The following is a 22513-nucleotide window of genomic DNA, read 5'->3' as shown; positions in this document are numbered from 1 at the left end:
TTCTTCTTACCATTGGCATCCTTCGCCTCGAGGCCATCTGCCTCGATGACGACCACAGACAGAACGATTATCTTTGGTTTATCCTCGGCGGAGGCGTGCAGCAGGCGATAATGACGATCCGGATTGACACCAAAGGCGCGCTGGGCATGCAGATACATTTCATCCTTGTAATGCGCAAACTGCATGAAAGGAATAGACAGAGTGTCAGAGAGAGAGAGAGAGAAAGAGAGAACACATGTCAGCATAAATTACGTATACGCTACTGTCGCGACACGCATTTAATTTAATTTCATTTAATTATTTTGTCATTTATTTGCGAACATTTTCCAACGGCAAATAAACAAAATTGTAATATCATGAGCTACAGCAACAACAACAACAACAGAATTCAATAAATTAGCATATTTTCACAGCATAAACAACAACAATTTTCATTTTTATTGGCTTCCGCCAACGTAACAAAAATATGCTCTTGTTTGCTTTCGGCTGCTCCCGTATCCTGCGAAATATATCAAAAATTGTTTCGTCTCTTTCAGTTTTTTCTTTTTTATTTGATTTTTTATACCCGCTACCCATAGGGTAGAAGGGTATTATAACTTTGTGCCGGCAGGAAATGTATGTAACAGGTAAAGTATATATATTCTTCATCAGCATCATCTCAGAGACTACTTCCTAGGGGTCTGAGTTGCTTTGGCCGACAATCTGGTACATTGTGCCGTCTATGGTATATTTTGAATGTGGTTCTATATCGATATACCAAATATACAATTTGGTATATTTTTTTTTTATTATTTTTAGTATATTTAAAAGAAATACCACAATATTTTGTTTTTATTCAAAATGGGTAGCGGGTATCTCACAGTTGAGCACACTCGACTGTAACTTTCTTACTTGTTTTTTATATTGATTTATCTTGTCGAAATCATAAGCCATCCTCCATTCCCACTTCCGTCAATGGCCAACTGCCAACTGCCATGAACTGACTTGCCGATTTGCACACGCTTCGCAAAGCGCTTTCATCAGCTACTCCTACTCTGTTCCCTTCCCTGGTCGTGCAACTCTTGGAGTATTATTTTAATTTGATTGCTTTGACTGCAGTCGCCTAGGCAGCGTCCATCTAAATTATTAAGAGTCTTACTTTGCCAGCTGCTACTTCGCCTGCTTTTCGGCATTCGGCATTCGGCATTCGGCATTTGCCCAATCCACGATTGTTTGGATTTTTTGTTCTCTTTATATTTGAGAGTTCTACAGCTGAGCACATATTCTCTACAAATACGTGTCTTTTGCATTTAAAATCTTATTAGTTTTCAAAATCAATAGCTCAATATTCAATTAACTGACTTGCAAAGTAGATCGAGTATGCTGTATTAAATCCAAACACCTGGCACAATTAGCTTTCATAAATTATATTCGTCTCGGGGTTCTTTTTGTAATAATAATATTCTTTCCTAATGATAAGTATAAGAGTAAGTCCAGTATTTTTGATGTATGTTTAGTCGAGTTGAACGCATTTAGATGTCCATTAGTTTCTATTAAAAACATTAACCCAGTTGCAACTGCTTCGCATTTATTTCTAATTATTTTCTATTAAAAGGAAGCAAGAAAAAGCTTAGTAAGAAGGGCAAAAGGACGAAGACGAAGCATTGCTGAGCCGCCTGCTGAGCCGTTCCGGGACGGAATAAATAACTTTAGTGACTCGACTTTCTTGACTACGGCCAAAAGCCCCGCGAGACTTGACCAGCTTCAACTCAATCACAGCAGGACTAACGTTATTTTGCCGCCGTTTCTGGCGTCTCTATTGAAACTTTTATTATGCTCGTCGACTCGAACCTTTCCTTTCCTTTCCTTCGCGCAAGTTTCTCAATCTCACCCCTTCGCCTCATTGAAATCACTCATGCCATGTACAGTCAGCTTAAGTTTCATTAGTTGTGCAATTTTCTTACTGTTAAATTAAAAACGATAATTGAAAAATAAAACTCAGTAAGAGGAGCGAGGAATTAAAATCAAAATCAACAAGTAAGTTTGTTGCAAATTATAGCTTTATCTCTTATAGTCTCTGAAATCTATGTAGGTGTTTATATGGACAGATAGACAGACGAACATGGCTATGTCGATTCGGTTTTTGACGTTGATAAATAATATATACAATATACTTTATAAGGTCGTATATGCTTCCTTCTGCCTGTTACATACATGTCCTGCCGTCACAATATTATAATACCCTTCTATCCCGTGCATAGCGGATATAAAAAGCTCAAGAAACATTTTTGTAATTGCATTTTATGGCCACACGAAATCCAAAGATATATTTCTTTCTCCTACTCCATCTGCTAGCTTCGATAGTCTTGAGTTTAATCTTGGCCTTAATCCATTTGTGGCTTGAGTAGTTTAGCCATGTGAAGCAACCGGTATTAATCATTTAAATTGCAGAACATTTTGGAGGATAAACGCATGTAATTAACTGGTCCTTTCAATCATCTATCATCTCGGGTTCTTCCCTCAGGCAGCTACACACATATACACCGCCCACACACTCGCACAACAAATATGCTCGTTAATTTTCTGCTAAAATACAGTTTGTATAATTTCCAACTATTTTGCATAAGTTGAGTGAGTTGGACGCAACCTTAATTAAAGATTCATATGATTTTCAGCCCTCAGCACGTGCTACCAACCTAACCGCACTCCCCTATTCCTTGCTCCCACTCCTTTCCCATATTGATTTCCATGTAAATTCTATTGCGAGTCCGTCTTACCTGTCCTCCTGGCGCAGGAGCGCCGACCGTATTGGCAATGGTGTGCAACACCTCAATGTAGAGCTTCTCCTTTTCGTCCTGGCGGTCAATGGACTCCTCGGGCGCTGGTGGATCACGTTCATTTTCAGGATTAGCCTCGGCACGTGATTCGGCCGCACGCGTTGCCGACATGCGACGATTTTCACGTTTCCAGCCCAACGATGTAAAGTTCTCAAAATACGAGCCATCCGTTTCCTGGACCCTTCATAAAGCAAAAATAGAGAAAATGATATATATTCGCATGTGGATGAAGAGTGTGAGTGCATTGCACTTCATTTGATGAAGAACCATTTTTTTAGAAGGGGTTATCAACTCTACAAGCTTCCTCTCTAATTGGCACTGTCAATATGATTTTGCATAAGTATTAAGTGTTCGCATTCGCATTCTCATTTCACATTTCACTTTTCGCATTTTTGCCTCTCGCATTTCCATTTCCATTCGGCTATGTCAAACCTTTTTCAACATTGATGAGGGTCGGCTTTTAACGTAGCCATATGGTTTGTTCGCCTGTCGCCTGTCTTGTGACGCTAATTGTATACAAATATACATATTTAGAACCAAGTTTTATTGAAAACTCTCCTGCTATCTGTGTGTGACTCGATTAAATTTGATATTAATCATACGCCCTGAAAGTCTTGTTTGTTTGTTTGCCTTGCCGACGGACAGAACAGTTTGGCAAATCTGATGATGTTGTGCCTAATCATTTGATTTGAATGGTACACACGCACACACACATAAAAGCTCTCAGTAACAGAATCTCAAATGTTATCTTTAGAAAAGGCGAAAAAACTTTTCACACTCAGCACAAAAATGGTCAGCTGCTAAGCGGCTTAAGTCTCGGTCGCTATAACGTTTTGAGTTTTTTAATGTTTATGACGGGGCTAGCAAAATAATAAAAATGAAAACCAGAATTAAAGCTACAGTCGAGTATGTTCGACTGTGAGATACCCGATACCCATTTTGAAAAAAGGGCGGTACCAGGTAGGTATATTGATACAAAAGTCTTTCTTTAATAATTTTTACAATTTTTGTCTGATCGCAACCAAATTTTCAGCTATCAAAAAGTCTATAGTTATAATTGTATGTATTCTAGCTCAAAATTAAGCTTGTTATTCGATATTTATCGATTTGTGGGAGGGGAAGAGGCGTGGCACATATTTGAAACAAAATTAATCTGCGTGCTTCCAAAAAATTATTATATCTCTATCTCTTATAGTCTCTGAAATCAAGGTGTTCATACGGATGGCTATTTCTTCTCGGCTATTAGCCTTGTTGAAGAATATAAATACTTTTTTGGGTCGAAAATGCCTTCTTATGCCTGTTACATAAATTTTCCGAAGACAAAAAGTTATAATACCCTTCTTCCCTATGCGTATCGGGTATAAAAAGGAAAAACAGTTTTGTACTTTGCTTTTGCTTTGCAGCCTGGCTCAAATGTGACCAACACTTTGCTGTTGACACTTTTCTTGAGTGTCGTGCACACTGCATTGTTTGCAACTTGGCCAAAAGTTGGCATTTATCATACTCTCTGGCAAGAAGTAGTATGCAACGGGTAATTCGACTTCATCAACAGACAGTCTCAAGTTCAAGAGTCCTAGCTGTAATGGGGTATCTCCTAGTCGATCACTATCATAACACGTATTTAGTTGTTTTGTAAAAATTTAATTTTCAACTTTTTGCTTTGTGATTTGGTTGTTGTTTTGTCGCTTACTCAATTTCAGCTAAAAATTTCTTAACGATTCTCATTTGAGTTTTCTCTTTTCAGTTTCGGTTTGTCTGTTGTCTGATTCTACTGCTACCCACAAAACTTTTATCTGCCAACTTTTTTGACGCTGTTATTATTTATTTATTTTGTATTTATCTTGTCGCAATATTCAAGTGTAGGTAAACAGAACCTGCCATTGGCACTCGAGTCACTGAGTTTGAACTTTTCCTTTAGTTTGCCAATTATTCGTTATTTTTTCCACATTTAATTTTGTATTTCTCCGTCTGGCCGTCTCTTTGGCTCTGGTTCTGAAATCTTTTGCTTTTGTTGAGTTGTGTGGCAAATAAATTGCCAACTAATACAAGTTTGGCATTTCACTTTGTTTGCTTTTGTTTTCATTCCAGTATTAAATTAATCGCCACATTTCCATTTATTTATGTTGATGTCATAATGAATTTTTCATTCCACACTTTCTGTGTTATTTAATGCCTGCGGTTTTGGTAGTTGCAACTTTCTCACTAATTAATTGAATATTATACTCATTTCGCAAAGTACGATAAGAGGATGATCAAAACTATTATATGATAGCACAAGTATATATGTGTTTTACTTGCCAGATTTTCCCGCAACTTTACCAACATAGCATTTTTTTATTAGTTTGATGAAGACTAACTTACTAAGATACCGTTCATTTACGTAAAAGGCAGACACTTTATTTAACTAATGGTTGCTAAAAAATAGATATTTGCAAAAGAAGTTTCATTTGGGAATTTAATGAGATACGGGGTGCGGTTGGCATTGGATACATTTTCTTACAGCCTGACGGCATCGTTGGGCATCGTGTAGTATTGGATTTATAATTTTATGCATATTCCTTAAAACAACACCCAATAAAATCGCATTTCAAGCTTAATTACATGTAACCTCAAGACCAGGCGCTCATTATGCGCACATTTCAGGTTAAACTGAAGCCGCATTATGCAAAGCAGGCAAACGAGGCAGCTCAAAGATGGCAACGAGGCAAGCTGCAGCATGTTGCAACTGACTGTTGTTTTATACAAGAAAAGAGAAGGATAGCATCATATGCTCCAACTTTCTGCCAAAATATTTCACCAACTCAAAGGTTAAGGCAGGAGCCCGCATCTGAAACTAGCAATGTTGTATGTTATACAGTTGGGGGTCTTTGCTTGCAGTTTCTTTGGGGTTGCAACAAAAATAAAAGCGAAGACCTGCAGACAAAGCGAAGAACTTTTCTAATTACGTAATTATGATGGTCGACGTAAAAGTGGAGCTACGAAGAGAGTGTGAGCATTGAAATAATAGAGAACAGTCATTAAAGTATATTAATTAATTGGTAAATAATTCAATTTGTTTCTAGCTTAATGTTCCGTACCAACTCTGAGTTTAACATATGGCTAAAACCCTTAAAAAAGACAACTATTAGGTCTAGGCTTCATTTAATTTATACAGCTCTCACACAAAGTCAGCCACATACACTCACAAAAATACTCGTGTTAATATATGTGTCTGTTGAGGATGGGTATAGTTAATTTTAATGAGCAAACATGCTGCCTTTGCCGTCAGAGCCCATCAGCTCAGTTAATACCGAAATTCATTTGAGGTTTTTCGCACATAATCAAGAGCAGCGTCATTATCCCTGGCATTATCATCGACATCATCAGCTATTATGGACTTATCACTTACCCCGAGTTGGAGCGTGGATCAACCTCTGGCCAACTGAGGCGACGCTTGCAAAATGCCAACGGCGGTCGCGGCGGCGGATCTGGCTGATGCAGTGCCGAATTCCGACTACGAAATGAACCAGTACGTGGAGGCGCCAAACACTCCAGGGCTCTCGATTGACGACGCGAATTGATGGGGGTGCTTCCAGCGGACGATGGGTTGCCCCCTGCTGCACTGCTGCTACCTGCCACCTTCGGATACCCTGTGGAGTTATTGAATAATAAATGAATAAGAAAATATTGTAAAACGAAAATGCATTGCACAATGCACCAGCCGACAAAGTCAGTTTGAATTACTTTAGTACTACTGGCTACTGAAATCCTCACACATTAATGTAACTTATAGTAACTAATCAATAAAATAAAATATTAGCAAAGTTATTTTATTTTGTTTTCACAATTTCACTTAATATAGTGGCTGCTTCCATCTCTTCATCGGAATGCCTAATATTAAGAGGTGTCTTCATATCATTCAATGCCGTTGAAATGTCTTCATGATGTAGAAAAAACTTTTAAATATATATTAAGAAACAGTTTTAGGAGAAAGAATGTAAAAAAAAAAGTAAGCTCGAAAAGTTTCGCATAAGTCAAATTACATTTTCATGTTGTTTACTTGAGTTATTTGCACGCTCCCCCAATTTCATTTAATTTTTTATACTTGCTGTTTGGTTTTTTATAGAGAGTCTAGCAATTGCGATATACAACTAGACGACGGTCGTAACTTTTGATACAATGAGAACTACTTAGCAGCGAAGCGAATGTTAATGGATTAGGGGCAACTGCAATTTGGCGCAAGTTGGGGGAAGCGGCAACAGGCAGAAGGAAGGAAATAGGAAGGAAACACGCCAGCCAGCCAACCAGCCAACCAGCTAGTCAGCCATAGAACAATCCAGCCGAGTGAAGTCAATGTGATGCGGTCAATGTGGCGTGAGCTGGATACATCGCTACTGGCTATGAAAGTAGATGTGGATGTGGTGGAGATGCGAAGCTCTAGGCAACACAACCACAACCTTGACATGCATTTGTGCGGCTGCTCTTGCTGCTGCTGCTGGTGATGCTGATGCTGTCGCTGTTGCTGCTGTTGCTGCTATTCCTGTTATTACTGGCAGCGACAAGGACATTGTTGGCTTGGCTAAGGACACTGCTGCCACTCCATTTGTTCAACCATTGCTGCGGCTTCGTCACGAAAGCTTTTTTTGGATGGGCTTCAGCCAGGCAGCCAACTGCTTATGCAAAAGTCATACAAACAAAAAAAAACACACATCTAAAATCTAAAATACTTGCTAAAAATTGTTCAGTTGCTGAGCGAGCACAAAGCATGCTCGTAAACTGAAAGTTGGCCACAAATCGTAAGATAGGGAGTGAAAGAGTAAATTTGAGGGCTTTTGCAGTTCCCACACCTCTGCTGCTTTACCTCATCGGTTGTATGGCTCATGCAACAAGATAAGCCAATTTCAATTTTATTCACATGCAGCAGACGTTTGTAAATCAAAAGCCAAAGAAATGCCACGATCCACACAGCATTGTACAGGAATTTCAGACACAGGAAGCAGCAGCAGAAGAAAATCAACAACAACATTATAAGCAACGACAGCGGTTTTTGCGGCATACAACAACATCAGCACAGTTCGCTGTGTCTTGACTTCGAAATGTGTTTGCAAAGGAGACACAGCCCAGAAGGACCTCATATGCATGTTGATTGCTTTGGCGCTTGCATTTCGCTGCGCATATTTGTCTAAGCATATTCGCGAGAGGGGCGACGCAAAGCAAATCGAAGGAGCGCCACACAACCACAGCTCTTGCCAATTCGAGCAAATACGAAAAAGTTTTTCGGTCACATTTGGTGCTGCTGCAAAAATGGTTGTAAAATTTTTGTTTCGACTTGAATATAACGCTTGCCAGATTCAATAAACTTTTGCCGTTTGCATTTTGCGGCTTGCCAATGACAAAGCTATCGCTTACAACCCTCTTTCACCTTCCCCCTACATGGGTACATGTTGTACATTTTAGTTTTGCATTGTTTTCGATTTTTGTTTATTTATGACTTTTGTGCAGATGTTGAGATTCGATTTCATTTTAAAATTCCCACACAACATGACGTATACGCCATGTGAAACAATATCAAACACACACAAAAAAAAAAAACAAATACTGCGTAAAATTGTGTTTTGTGCTGTGGAAATCAACATAGCATTATGGTTCAGTTAATAATAAATAGATGCAAATGAAGTTCTGCAGGTTGTGCTTTAAATCACAGCAGGTTTTACTGAATGCTCAACAGGATTTCATTTACAATAGGATTTACTTCAATTTGCTGTGTTTACTCGACCAAAGCGCATTGTTTAACTCTATGTCATATGTTGTTTTGTCCTAAATTAATGCATTCATACTTGATTTGGAGTGTGCACATGCTGAACAGCATTCGTAAAGTCTTAATGGCATTTCGAAACTTGTTTGAACGACAATAAAAAATTTGATTAGGCTCGAGGTAATCTACGGTTTAGTTTGATTTGAGACCTGTTACAACTTAAGTATATTTTTATACCAAAAGAAAAGTAAAAGGAGAACGAATTGCATCAGTTTTTAAAGGATATAATCTCTGCAAGGCTAGAATTCTTAAGCAACAATCTTAGTAACAATATCAAATCATTTCAATAATTTTTAATTACGAGTTCAGCCTTGACCCCATAAAAATTGGTGTCTATTGTTTGATTATCTAGCCCACATATGAAACGAATGATTATCATAATTACTTTTGTATTTAATTAGGCTTCTGCAGCGTGTTAAAGTTGTTTTGCGTCCTGAACATTCATCAAATATAATAAGTGTCTTTAGTTTGCTCACGGAGTTTCATTAATCTTGACACACTTTGATGGCTTCTACAATACACTTGCTGCCCTTGTTCCCTAGCAGAAGTACCTCCCAGTCATTTATCACACTCAGTATGCGTGTATACTGGATTGGAATGGAGAACCGGAAAGACACAAAAATAGAGGCTTACCTAGTAATGGATTAGTGGCATTCGGATTGCCGATTACGACGCCGCCGGCGGGGTAATTACTGCCTCCTGTTGTTGCCGTCAGACCTGCTGTTGGTTGTGTGGGTGCGCCATAAACGCTGCCACCGCTTAGCCCCAGGCCGCTGCCAATGCTCGCCTGTTGTTGCAACGGTGCGTGTCCGTGCTGTTGTTGTTGTTGTTGCTGCTGCTGCTGCTGCTGCTGTTGTTGTTGTTGTTGTTGCTGCTGCGGCGTCAGATGTTGTTGCTGCTGTTGCGTCGCCAGCTGTTGTTGTTGCTGCAAGTGCTGCTGCTGTGACGGCTGCTGAGGCAACAGCTGTTGTGGCGGCATGCCACCTGCATTGGCCTGCTGTTCACTTGACTCCTGGCGAGACAGAGAGAAGCGACGATTACCGAGCCCCAAACTCGATATGCCACTTGTTACATATTGTTGCATGGAGCTAAGGAAACTCATGACGGCATTTGTTGCTCGCTCCTTTCCTTGTTCTTGTTTTTGGTTGTTATAGTTAACAGTCAGTAACAGCTTTGCCCGCTCGCTTAATTGGCTTCAATTGTACGCTGGCTTCGTTGTTGGTATTATGAAATTAATCACTCGGAAACTTGGCAAATGCAAAGCTTAAAATTTGCTTTCAAATTCGTAATGTTTTTTAATTAAAAAATGATTGCTGTTGTTGTTGTGATTGTTGTTGTTCTTGCTGGGGCTTTAATTGCCCAAAGAGCAGCCCAGAATTTGAAATTCAGTTCAGTTCCAAGCTCTGCAAAATAGAAGAAGAAAGTAGAATCATAAGTTCTCTAAGAGGCAAACAAAGTAGACAAGGCCTAAGATATTTGTATTTGTGCTTGTTGTTATTTTTAATCTTAATTGGAAATTCTGCCAAGGCTTAAATTGCTGGCAAGCAGTTACACAATCTGAATGAGAATGAGTTCCCAATATGCTTCACCTGAGCGAGCAGCTTCAAGACAATTAAGCCCAACTCACAGACGCACACATCTACGTGAATGACGGTATGCTAACCTGCTTGGCTTTTGTAGCATACTTTTAAGCGTTTCTAGAATTCGCTTGCCCAGTATTTTATACCCTCTAAGTAGCATCTCCTATCCCATAAATATACATATTTTTGATTAGTCAAGACGTTTGTCTGCCTATGTGACTACTTAGATCTCTGGGACTAAAAAGAACGGTGCCACCATTTTTTTACAGCCTGTTAATTTTGCACAAAAAATCAAGTATACGTTATGACATGAATTTCAAATTTTAGTAAACTCAGCCATAACTACTGATTATTCATTTCTGAAATGTTTACGAAATGTTTTTTTGCTATGGTATTTTTATCACAGAGTCAAATCAACTCTCTGAATTGTTTATATTTAATTGAGTTGTCGTTGTCTTTACCTCCTATTTTTTCAAAGAATTTGCGCAAGCTACAAACCCCGTAAAAGAAATCGCAGCAATGCGTTTATCGATTGATTTGGCCCGAGTTTTCCCCGTTTTCTTTTTGCAATAATGTTTTTTTTTTCGGCAATGCTCTTAATTAATTTCTTTTTGATTGACAGCATGTTGAGTGGGAGTGGGTAACGTTGCTCTTTTCCAGTTGCGGCTTCTACTATCTATCCGCGTCGAACTTAATTAACGTTTAATCAGCTGCGCTCAGTGAAGCATTATCTGTGGTTTTCGGCTAATGCGTCTAATCGATCTGCATGAATAATTGGTGCGAAATGTGAAACACCTTGGCAGCTGCTGGAAAATGATTAGAGAAAAGGGGATTTCACCACAAAATTTGTCCATAAATTTATTGGCACTGCGGCATCTGTGACAAGTGCTCAATATTTGCAATTATTATATGGGCACCAATAATTACAGTTGCCAGTAGCAAATAAGTTAATTAATTGCCAGCAACAAGAAGAACGAACATTATTATTCCACTGAAACAGACAACAACGCAAACAAACAGAACATAGTTTTCTATCACTTTTCGCAGATAAATCGAAACGTGACTGGATTAGTATTGCTAGTAGAAACTATTATCATAACTAAACACTACGCAACAAGTTCACGACAGTGCAATTACTTTCTGCTTTTGTTTATCGCGAGGCATGAATAGTAGCAGCATAAAATTTAACATGATTCTTGACAATTGAATCAGTGCCAAATATCTACTAAGAACACACGAAAACGGTAAGACGATGCACAGAGATTATTAATATGCAGTATTTGTATTATGATACAATGAGTGTTTGTAACTTTGATAAAACTCTATAACTCTGTATTGAAAATAAAAAAGAAAATATATTTCAAATTTATTTCAAATTTGTAGAATATATCAAGGAATGTTTACGGTTTTAAAACATTTATAATATTATTATCTCTAAGAATGATAAATGTAAAAAAATATGTTTTTTTTTGATATAGCAATTGGAGTTTACGCAAGCGAAGACTACTTTAAGTATTAAATGTAGTTTACTTAAGTTATTAAGCTAAAGACTTCTAATTGAGAGATTTTAAAACAGTTTTTTTCAACAAAACTTCTCAAAGTAATAGTTATTAATATCTTGTCTAAGCTTTTCAATTAAAAACCGAATAATCCCAAAAGCTAATCGCTGGTATTCAAATAGCTTTAAAACAGAATGATATAATATGCCAATGGCATTAGATATAAACTTTTCTTATTGAATTTATCTGGCTGTAATTCTTTATTAGCATATTAAACCAATGGCTTATGAACAAATCATGTTATAAGGTGTATAACTATGAGTGGCTGCTATTGTTCATTTTATTCACTGCTAAGTTGATTTGGTTTTGAGGCGCAACGTAGACAACGTCTACGTCATTAATGCTTCGATGATTGGCTTTAAATGTCACCAAAGCAACGAAATCAGTTCGCATGTTGCAAGGAGGAAGCAGAGTATGAATATAAGGCTGTGGCAACAACAGCTGATTTAGCGTATTGTGATGTCAGCAGCAAAACAATTGAGCAACAATAATGGCTTCCAATTGTAAGCTCTGCGTATATGAGAATGTGGCTGTGCAGATGTGTATGTGTTTATGTGTATGTATGGGTGCAATCAGTGTACTTTGTACGCCTGCTAGGTCAGCAAGTACTAGCAATGAGTTCGTTTTGTAGCTGATTGTTGCATAATTAGCAGAGTGCCCCCAACTACACGAAAAAAAAAGGAAGTGAAACCAATTTGCAACACATTTGGGGAAACTCTGCATGTGGTTTGTTGTTTTTTGTTGCCATTTTGTAAAATGCTATAAATAAATCAGACGGCGGAAAAGTTGATTTATACGCAGCACGTAAATTCGCCATTAAGGCGCAGACAAATGTATTACAATTAAACGAACCGACAACGGAAGCAAGACGCAGGACAATAGCAACAGCTGCTCACCCATACAGATATATGTAGATACAGATATGTATATGCATATGTATGTGGTGTGTTTGTATGCTACACTTAAGCACGACTTTAATTAAGATTAATTGGACGCTGGCCAAGTCAAAAGGGGCGAAATAACGAGCCGAATACGTAAACCGGAAACAGAAACTTTAAGGCAGATACGTTCGCGACTTTAGGGCGTATGGGAGTATATTGTATTGTATTGTATGTGTGTATACACATATTTATCGTGGTTATTATATGATGATGACTGTATATGTGGGGTTGCGGTTAGGGAGTGCTAATGAATGCCATTAAGCATCAACAACAGAGTCAACCGAAAACAGTTTCAATGTGTGTAGTTGCCTTTATTAATGACATATGCGGCGACATGTGGAATCAACTTCCTCTCCATCTTCTTACTCAGATCTAACTATAGGAACGACTCATCTTTCCCCACCCAATGTTCCTCCATCCATCTTATTTAGTCAATGTAATTTACATTTTTTTCTTTCACCGTTCTATATTAAATGAAAAAAAAAACTGCCAGTTAGATTTTCTTTTTTCCTGTGTGCCACAATTTTCACACATTTTCCGGACAGCGTTTTGTATGCATATCTTGACAAACAAACATATGAGGTGTTACCGTACACAACAAAGTATGAGAGGTAACTTTGCGGGGGTTGCTTGTTGAAAATGCCTGTTGATAAAAGCGAATGGAAATCATAAAAAAAAATAAATCATTTTTTCTGTACGAATTTTTTATATGCTATCTCAAAGTAGAAGCAAGTTTTTTGATCATTTTTACATATATAATTAAATAGCAGTATTACTGAGTATATACGGAAATTTACATCGACAATCTGTATCTCTTCAGAAGGCATTAATACAAGTCTCGTGAGCAAACCGCCATAGTTATACCTTGACATACTTTCAATTGCGCTTAAGTCTCTTGTGCACCATTTAACTTGCCATTGCGACTCATTTCGTTTCCCATTGCGACTTCAATCTAGCCCTATGCAAAGTGTATTAGAAAGTCGCAGTGCGCTTAAGAAAGGAATGTGCGCGATGCGGCAAAGTTAAAAATAAGCTCGTCCTATGAAGGGGAATCGAATCCCAGTGTCCCACAATCCCTATACGCACCCAGGCGAACACACGCACACATTCATATACGCTGCCAAAAAAAAAAAGCAATTGTAAGGCAATTTCAAAGGAAAAATTATTATGTCGCTTTATGTCATTTTTTTTGCGGTGTTCTTGTTTGTTTGTGTGTGTATGCGTGTGTGTGGCAAAGCAACTTGGAGACGAATGTGTGGGCGCTTTAGTAGGCGTGTCGTGGTGAAAATGACAAAGCAGCTGCTCAGCGAGAAGAGTGGCAAAAGCAACAGCGGCGGACAAACGGCGGAGGCTGCGGCTGCGGCTGCGGCAGCCGCAATGCATGCTGTGGCATGAAATTTATTTTCTCTTGTGCCCCAGTTTGATATGTGACTTTAAAATGAAACGAGGCGCATTGTGGCAGATTCGACATTTCACAAAAATACGAAAAACAACCAAGAATACAGCCAGAGAGACAGGAAGAGAGACAAACAAGAAGACCAATTGTGAATGTGAATGTGAATGCGAGTTTAACAAATGTGCGGCGTTCAAATGTCTTATTTATCTAACAATTGTGGCAGGCAGTTTTCAAATGGAGACGTGGGCGTGGCGTTTTCTATATAAATTACCTTACGCACGAGCTCTCTGCCAGCAGACAAAAGATAAACGACCCGCGATAACAGTCAGCAATTGCGACTAATATGATTTAGCCCAAAATACTCGCTACATTTAACAGCAGCAGGTAGCAATAACAGTAAGAGCAGTAGTAATAACAGTAACAGTGACGAAACAGGAGTAAAAATAAGGACGATAACAGAAGACGCTATAAAAAGTAAATAGTAAGCAAAAGTAGCAACACATCGAAAGCTGCAGTAGTTAGATTACGAAGAAACTAAGAATAACAGCAATGTGCATTTTCAATTAAGTTCATATTTTTCTGCAGTTCTGCAATCACCTACCAACAGTTATTTCATTCATTTCAGGGCGAACAAAAGTGCTAATTGAGAACTGCACTTCAAGAAGAGTGAGAAAGAAAGAGGTAACAAAGCTACTTGCATTCGAAGCTACTCATAGTGTCCTCCTCATAGCCCTGCACTATAATCATCTGCACAGTGTCTACTGTCAGCAGCTGCAATTTCAACCCATTATCATCATCATCATAAATCACAAAGTGCAGCACATGCATCACTTTCCACACTTTCCACACTTTCCACACACACACACACACACACACACACACACACACACACACACACACACACTCACACACACACACACACACACACACACACACACACACACACACACACACACACACACACACACACACACACACACACACACACACACACACACACACACACACACACACACACACACACTTTTCATGCACTCACTTTTGTTTACGCTGCCAAGCGGGAAATATGCGAAACGAAGAAAAGACGAAAAGGAAAATGGAATGGAGGGCTGAAGCAGGGAAACAGGGAAGCAGGGAAGTGAGCAGAATTATTTGGCCACTATCAAATGCAATAAAACTGAGCCACAAGCAGATCCTTTCCTATATATATGGTACTACAAGATGTCAGATAAACAACCAGAATGCAAGCCAACACAATGGCATCAAGCAGCACTGGATAATGTGGTCTGACCATGCAAACTGTCGAAGCGAAGACCTCTTTAACAAATGCGTTCACCAGGCACCTGACTGCAACAGCAACAGCAAAAGCAAAAGCAACACCAACTGGACTTGGGCAGCAAATTGCTTAATTTGTTAAGGCAAAATACACACGCATTCACGAATACACGCACACACCTAAAGGCGTATGAGTAATTTTCGCAAATGCAACACAAATTCAATTAACTCGACGACTACTGCCTGTTGCCTCCTTCACTGCTATTAATTACAAAGGAAAATGTCAAAAGCTCTGCACTTGAAGAGCCTTTATGTGTGTGTGTGTGTGTGTGAGTGTGTAAGGGTGTAAGACTGTGTGTGTAAGTTGCTATGTGCAGTAAATCCGTTTTGATAAATTGCCAAAGCAACGAAACCGGAAAACTTGAAAATACTCGTACTTTTGCTGTATACACAAAGCCATACACACCTTAGCTTTGCTTCAACTTTGCAGTTGGAGAAGCGACATGGAAAATTCTTCTAATTAGCAAAGCAGCTAGCACAGCAAACAAAGGCCACGTGAGAACTGTGAACTTGTGAGAACTGTGAACAAAATTAAATCGGTTATGCATTCACATTTTTGAATACGAAGACGAATACGTCACCTCAACCTCGTAGTCTCCTTATAATTAACCGGACGAACTCGTCTAAAATAAAAAATAAATGTTCTTTGCCACATAACAAAAATATTTGACAATATGTCTGGAAATAGCTCCATTGGAATATGAATGAATTACTCAATAAACTGATTTACACATCGCTATCTGTATCGTGTATGATAGATTCTGCCCTTTAATTACTTTGATTTTGAATCTTTATTTCTGAAACAAAGATTTAATATGACGCTTTTTTTAATGTGAATGTCTGTACTTTATTACTGTCACTGTATCAGTTCTCAAATTAAATGGCGTATTTTAATTAAATACGTTGAATACTCTAATCAAATTGCTGTGGCACAAGCAAATACCAATTAAAACTATCAAATTACATAACGTTTTCGGTATGGGGGCTAATTATGTGCAGTCCTTGAAGGCATACTATATGCCTCAAATAACCAGGCTCAGCGACTATGCGAGTTTGTGAGTGTCACTCGAATGTGTGTGTGTGTATGTAAGGCATGTTCGTGAGTGTGTTTGCGGTTTGCCCAAAAAATGCTTTGGCATTGAGTGGCGCGAGTGTCAGAGGAAATTGGAGAATTTCATTGAGCGTCAGACCGAACGTAGACACAGACACGGACACAGACACAGACATACACGCGCACCCAAATACATAAGTTAGTATAGAATGGCACACATACGCATGCATAATTAATGTACTGTGCGGACTAATTGTCAAGTATGCGAAACCGCAGATACATGAACCCCAGAGGCAATTGATGGAGAAACAGGAGCAGATGCAGGAAAAGAAGCGGGGACAACGCATTTAGCAGCCTTTGCCTTTGATATTGCAATAATTTCAAATATTGCTTTGGCTTTCGTTTTGACCAATTTGGCATTAATTATGAATGCCAGTCACGCATTTGAACCTGAAGCCAAATCGATAGTTGGGCTGGGTAAGAGATAAACTCTAGGCCCAACAAGGCCAACTTTTTTACATAGCACAAAAAGTCAGCTACAATAAACATGTTCAAACACCATCCTCTGCCTTTTGACATTGCTCTCAACATCGTGCTTTGAACTTGAATGTCACCTTGCGTTTTGATGCGATTCTTGACGCCAATCAACCAACGGGACGCCACAAATAGGTTTTAGCTGCTCAATCTACGCAAGAGGGGATTCTGGGGGTCTGTCTAGCGGGGCTTGTTTGGCTTTGTCATGTCAAGCAACAAAGATAGCTAGATGAGTTGCTGCTACTTGCTTGTCGCTGACAACTTGCACTCTCTGAGCGCAGAACATTGTTGCAAATTACAAGAAAATCCAAACGGATGAATGCACAACAACAAGAAGGAAAGAGGATGGAGGTCTGCGTGTGTGGCTCTCGGTGTAATGGAGAGGGTTAAGCTGAGTCGCTGACTCCATCTGGTGTTGCTGCAGACGTTCAAAGTTTCCAAGTGGCTGCCTCGCTTAAAGTTCATTTAACGGTCCCAACAAAAGGCCATAATAAAAATTCATTTTTCATTTCATTTTTACCAGTTTTATTTTTGCACTTTTTCTCTGTTTTTTTTTTTCTTTTGCTTTTATTTTGTCAACGGCTTCCTCTGCAAGTCCTTTTGGCATTGACCTTTTCTTCTGACGGCCAAGTTAATTGTTTGCCCTCATTGCGCTTTGTCGAGCATCCACTTTCCGTTCTGCTGGCAATTAAAGCCGCGTGCAGCTTATTCACAGCGTCCACAAAGAGCGCAAAAAAAGAAGTGAGTGAAAGAGAGAGAGAGAGAGAGAGAGAGAGAGAGAGAGAGAGAGGGGAAAAGAGCTCCTTCCTCATCGCATGCATGCACTTGTGCTTGCAATAAAAATGAGTGTTGTTTTTTGTTCATTCTGCGTTTTTGTTTGCTTTAATGTGCGGTAATTAAAAAGTGTTCTGGTTGACGCCCTCGAAAGTATGCTTTAGAATATTTCTCGAATCACAGGTGACCTTATGTAGTTTTTATTTCAACTTTTCGAATTATAATTAAAATAATGCAGAACATTCAATCAACTCCATCTCTAGAGAAGTAAATGTACGCTGCTTTTAAATGTAATCCACTGCATTATCTTCTTGTTCATTCTTTTGAATTAGTTATCCAATTACCAGTCTCAAATATTATTTTTAGTGTGCTCAACCAAATAATTAGCACATACCTAATTAAAGAACATAAAACCAATATAATCTATTTATAATAATAACACGAATTGTTTTCTTTAGCTGTACTTACAGAATTTAATTAATTGCGTAACATATAATTTTCGTCAATTAAAATTTAAACTGAGAGTAATTCTATTTTCGCCCGTTTTTATTAAATAGAAATTCAAAAAGTGCTATACTCTGTCTTCAAGACTCTCAAGTCTTTTGTCTCATTTTCCTGAGGAACTCAAAGTTTCAGCCACACTTTTCATTCAATTTTATGCGACATTAAAAGGATGAATGAATCTCCTAAATTTCAAGCCAGCGTGCAAAGTTTATAATTATAAAACGGAAATTAGCCAAGGGTCGTTATTGAAAATAGCTCGCGAAGTTATCTAGGTGAAAGTTATGACTAACTAAAAATATACGAAAATAAATTTAGCATAAACAAGACTTTAAATATGGTCGTAAATAGAAAACAGAGTTGCCCCAAAAGCTGCAAGCAGGTAAAAATCGAGCATAAAAATAACAACGGGGAATGCTCAGATTTTGATAAATAACCCACGCGCCAAAAGCACGTCAGCTGGTTTAAGTATATGCATATGCGTACATATGTATGAGATTTAACACATATGTATGTGTTGTATGTATTTGATAAGTACATAAGAATAAATATAAGTGACTGCTGCGGCCGCGTCGTCAACAAAAACGTTAAGCGGGATTAGCACTCCCATCGCATTGTGCTTTTGTTTAGGAGGCGCCGACAGCAGCAGCAGCAACAACAACAATAATTATATATGTGTCAACAACAATAAAAAGAAATACAAGTGCTGGAGCAACAGCTACGATCTCAACATGCTTTACATATGCCTTTAATATCTTCTTAAGAGCATAAAAATAGCAAAAGTCGAAGGCCAAAACAAAAGGACGCGATAGGGGAAATATGCGTGGGTGGATGGTTGGGTTAAGTACAGACAAGGGGGAAAGGGAGGCACATAGGCCGCCTTTGAGTATGTAGCACATAAGTAGATACAAGTAGCTCTCGTCCCGACAGCTTTGTTTTCGCACATTCTGTTGTGGCAGGCAGCGACGGAATACAGCCTGCGGCAAACGAAACGCGCAACATTTCTTCGCATTTTTTATCCTATCCAAAGTCGTATGGAAAGTTGGGGCAGGCAGTTGTTGCTGATGTTGAGCCAATTGGCATTGTCAGCTGTTCAAAGTTTTTAATTAAAATAACCGAGCAATAAAACAGCGCAACAAAAATATTGCAAATATTATCCCCAAAGGGGACCAAGTACATTAGCTATGATAATGCTGTGCTTAGAAGTTAAACATATGACGACCACGCCGCATGTACAATTCAGTCCAATCGAGCCGAGGTAACTTGACAATGTTCTTTGATAATAGCTATTGGTCAAATGGCAAAGCATCTACATTTTTACAACGGTTAGTTGACACAAAGCGCTTAGCAACCTTTAAACCCCGAATAGCTTTCCTACGCATTTATAGGTCACAGTGATGACCTTGAACTTTATCCAGCTCACTTCAAAATTGGCAAATACTTTAATGTTCGCCTTTACAATCCTGCAAGACAATGCCAAAAACAGCAGCAGAAGCAACAACTGTGCGAGCGGCCCATTAAAATATCATAAATCAAGCTGCACGCTACATAATGAGAATTCTGAAAAATTAAATAAAAAAAAAACCCCGAAAGAATGAAAATCGCGTCCAAAAAAATTTCACAGCTTGTCAGAGAAAAAAGAGAGCAATAACAACAAGCAATGCGTACAAAATGATAGCAAAGCGAGCTTTACATCCAGATTGATTGATGACATGGCGTCAATTTTCTTGAGCTGCGCCTCAAAGTATGCAAAGCGAAATTGTGCATGTGAATCCAACCAAATGGCAACCAAGCAAATGGGGGCTAGCATGATGGGCGTGGCGACCATCGAGACAACGTCCTCAGTTGTAAGGACAATGAAAAAGGCATTAAAATGCGGTCAGTCCTTGAGTTCGGGCCTTCTTTTCCCTCCCTCTCTCTCTGTCTCTTCAGCTCTCACTGCGAAAGACAACTTGCAAAAACTCTGTTGAATTGTGGCTTTGTTCGTGGGCGTTATAAACAACTTTGCGTGTGTGTGTGTGTGTGTGTGTCTGAACCTACCGAGAACTCGAGTTGGGCTACGAGCAGCCCAGTAGCATGGCAGCAGCTCAACATGAATAACAAATAGATTTCTTTATGCGAATAGATGACTAAATTTGTCATACTTGATTGACCGAAAAATTGCCAAGGGATTCCAACAACAGATTCTAAATTCTTTCCATCGCCCACATATGAATAGGCGAATAGCTCTTATTGGAGAGAGAATTAATTAAAATAACAAAGACATATTTATAATTAATTCATAACTAAATTCTATAGTATCTTTCAATTTAGATTTTACTTTTTTTTGACTTGACCTGCAAGTAACCTACCAAAAATATATGCCAGTAAAGTATTAGAAGCTTTCATGGGGGAAAATGTTGTTCCTACATAATACTACAATATCCTAATAGTACAATATCCCATTAAAGTCTAAAAATGAAAAGCAAAATAGCTCTATAGCCGATGTAAGCCAGCCAAAAAAAAAACAAATTCTGTGAATACAGGCAAAATGTCAAGCATTTTGTGGATTGCTCAATAGCTATCATAGTTTTACTTTGGCGGCGTTGACAGGCGTTTAAAAATATTAATAAAACTCAGGTTGATTCTATCAGGTGCCTGGGCACGTAGCTTGCTGCATGATTAATGCAGTATCTGCTGCTCCTGCTGCTGCTGTTGTCGATGCTGCTGCCGAGGGCTGTCACATGAATTATGCATAATTGCTGTCACTGTCAACCAAGAGGCGTTAGTGCCTGCCACACCCAGCCCCATCCTGCCGGTCTGACTGGCAGCCTGTGCTGCTTTTTGGCCAACTCAAACTGACGACCAAAACATTTCCGGCAAAGAGACATATGGTCAAATATGACTGTGTGTGTGTGTGTGTGTGAGAAAGTGTGTGACATTTGCTGCGAATTGCGACACTTTTTGAAATTAAAGTTGCAGGCAACTTGTCGCCGCATAAAATTTCATTTGCACTTGAATTGTTAAAAGCGAGAGAAACAAATTTTGCATACGCACCACAGGCAATCCTCATTAAGAGCAACCACTGTTTGCTTGCTATTACGCGTTCTATTTGATCCACATGCTACATGTTCTCCTACTTGTTGTTGTGCTAGTTGTTTTTAATGCTATGCCTTTTGCTATGCGTTGCACGTACCGTCCTGTGGCTGGCGACTGCAAAGATAAAAACCAAGAGACATAAAATATATAAAAATAAAAATCGCGCGTCGGCAATTACTTTGGAGTGATGCTTTTCTAATTTAGAGATTAATTTGTGTGGATTTAAAACGCAGCAGAAAGAACAACACAAGAACGAGAACAACGAGTAGCGCGTTTTGTGCTTTTTTTTTATTTATTTCTTTGGGTAAGGCCATAAAATGTCAGCTAAGCAGGTACAACAACAACAATTTGCAACACTTTATACGGGCCCAAGCAGGGCGTCACGTCACGTCACGTTACGTATACGCCCCCGCGGCATGTACATAAATTTAATGCTACAAAATGTTCGACTCGTCTACGCTACATACACTTATAAATGTCTGTGTGTGTGTGTGCGCTTGTGGGTGTATCTGTATGTATTTGGGTTTTAGGTCCGCATTTTTTGTGAGCAGAGGCAGGCAGATAGACGGACAATCAGACACACAGACAGACAGACAGACACTGTCGCAGTCGCATTCAACGTCCTTTTAACATTTCCGCCCAAGTTGCATGAGTATCCGTTTCCGTTTTGTTGATTTTACGCACTTAAGTTTCCTTTCCTCGCATGCCCCGCTCTTTATCAGTTCACTGTCCATTTCGTCCGTATCTATACCGACTAAATTAAATGGCACTCTGCCACATTTGGCAACTGGCAACTACGTTTTTTATTCTATTAATTGCCTTGGCTTGTGGGCTTCTGCTTCTACTTCAGCTTGTGCTGTTGCTTCTTCTACTTTGAGAACCTGCCAGTTGCACGGTTGATTGCTCGCCCGTAAAGCGTTTCCTCGCTGCGTGGTCCGGGTATACAATTCGATAAGGGGCATGTGGCAGGTGAACTACGCAGCACATTTGAGGATTGGGCATTTGACTAAAGCAATTGGTTGTAAGCAGTCAACAGATGTTTTGCAAATAACATAAGCTAAGCACTGTGGGTAAAACGTACTTAAATAATTAAACTTAAATAATAAATTAAATAATTAAATTCGATTAAAACCACACACTGTATATTTATAAAT

The 22513-nt window shown here is 39.0% G+C and overlaps 1 protein-coding gene across 3 annotated transcripts in view; it reads right to left on the bottom strand.

Moving 5' to 3' along the window:
• The window catches only part of LOC117572702 (BAI1-associated protein 3), a 50896-nt gene that overhangs the window by 8896 nt on the left and 19487 nt on the right, over positions 1-22513 (bottom strand). For 2 of the 3 annotated variants that reach the window (XM_052005282.1, XM_034255758.2), the window contains exons 3-7: positions 21318-21473; positions 9244-10013; positions 6205-6445; positions 2757-2997; positions 11-179 (exon numbers count right to left, since the gene is read on the bottom strand). In XM_052005282.1, coding sequence (XP_051861242.1) covers positions 11-179; positions 2757-2997; positions 6205-6445; positions 9244-9712 — 1120 coding nt within the window. In that variant the 5' untranslated portion in view covers positions 9713-10013; positions 21318-21473. The remainder of the gene's footprint in view (positions 1-10; positions 180-2756; positions 2998-6204; positions 6446-9243; positions 10014-21317; positions 21474-22513) is intronic. The other variant, XM_052005283.1, reaches the window with a different exon arrangement.

This window comes from Drosophila albomicans, chromosome 3 (genome assembly GCF_009650485.2).
Source record: "Drosophila albomicans strain 15112-1751.03 chromosome 3, ASM965048v2, whole genome shotgun sequence".
Lineage (NCBI taxonomy): Eukaryota > Metazoa > Arthropoda > Insecta > Diptera > Drosophilidae > Drosophila > Drosophila albomicans.
The sequence above is the reverse complement of the archived record's forward strand: the minus strand, read 5'-3'. Positions and strand labels throughout refer to the sequence as shown.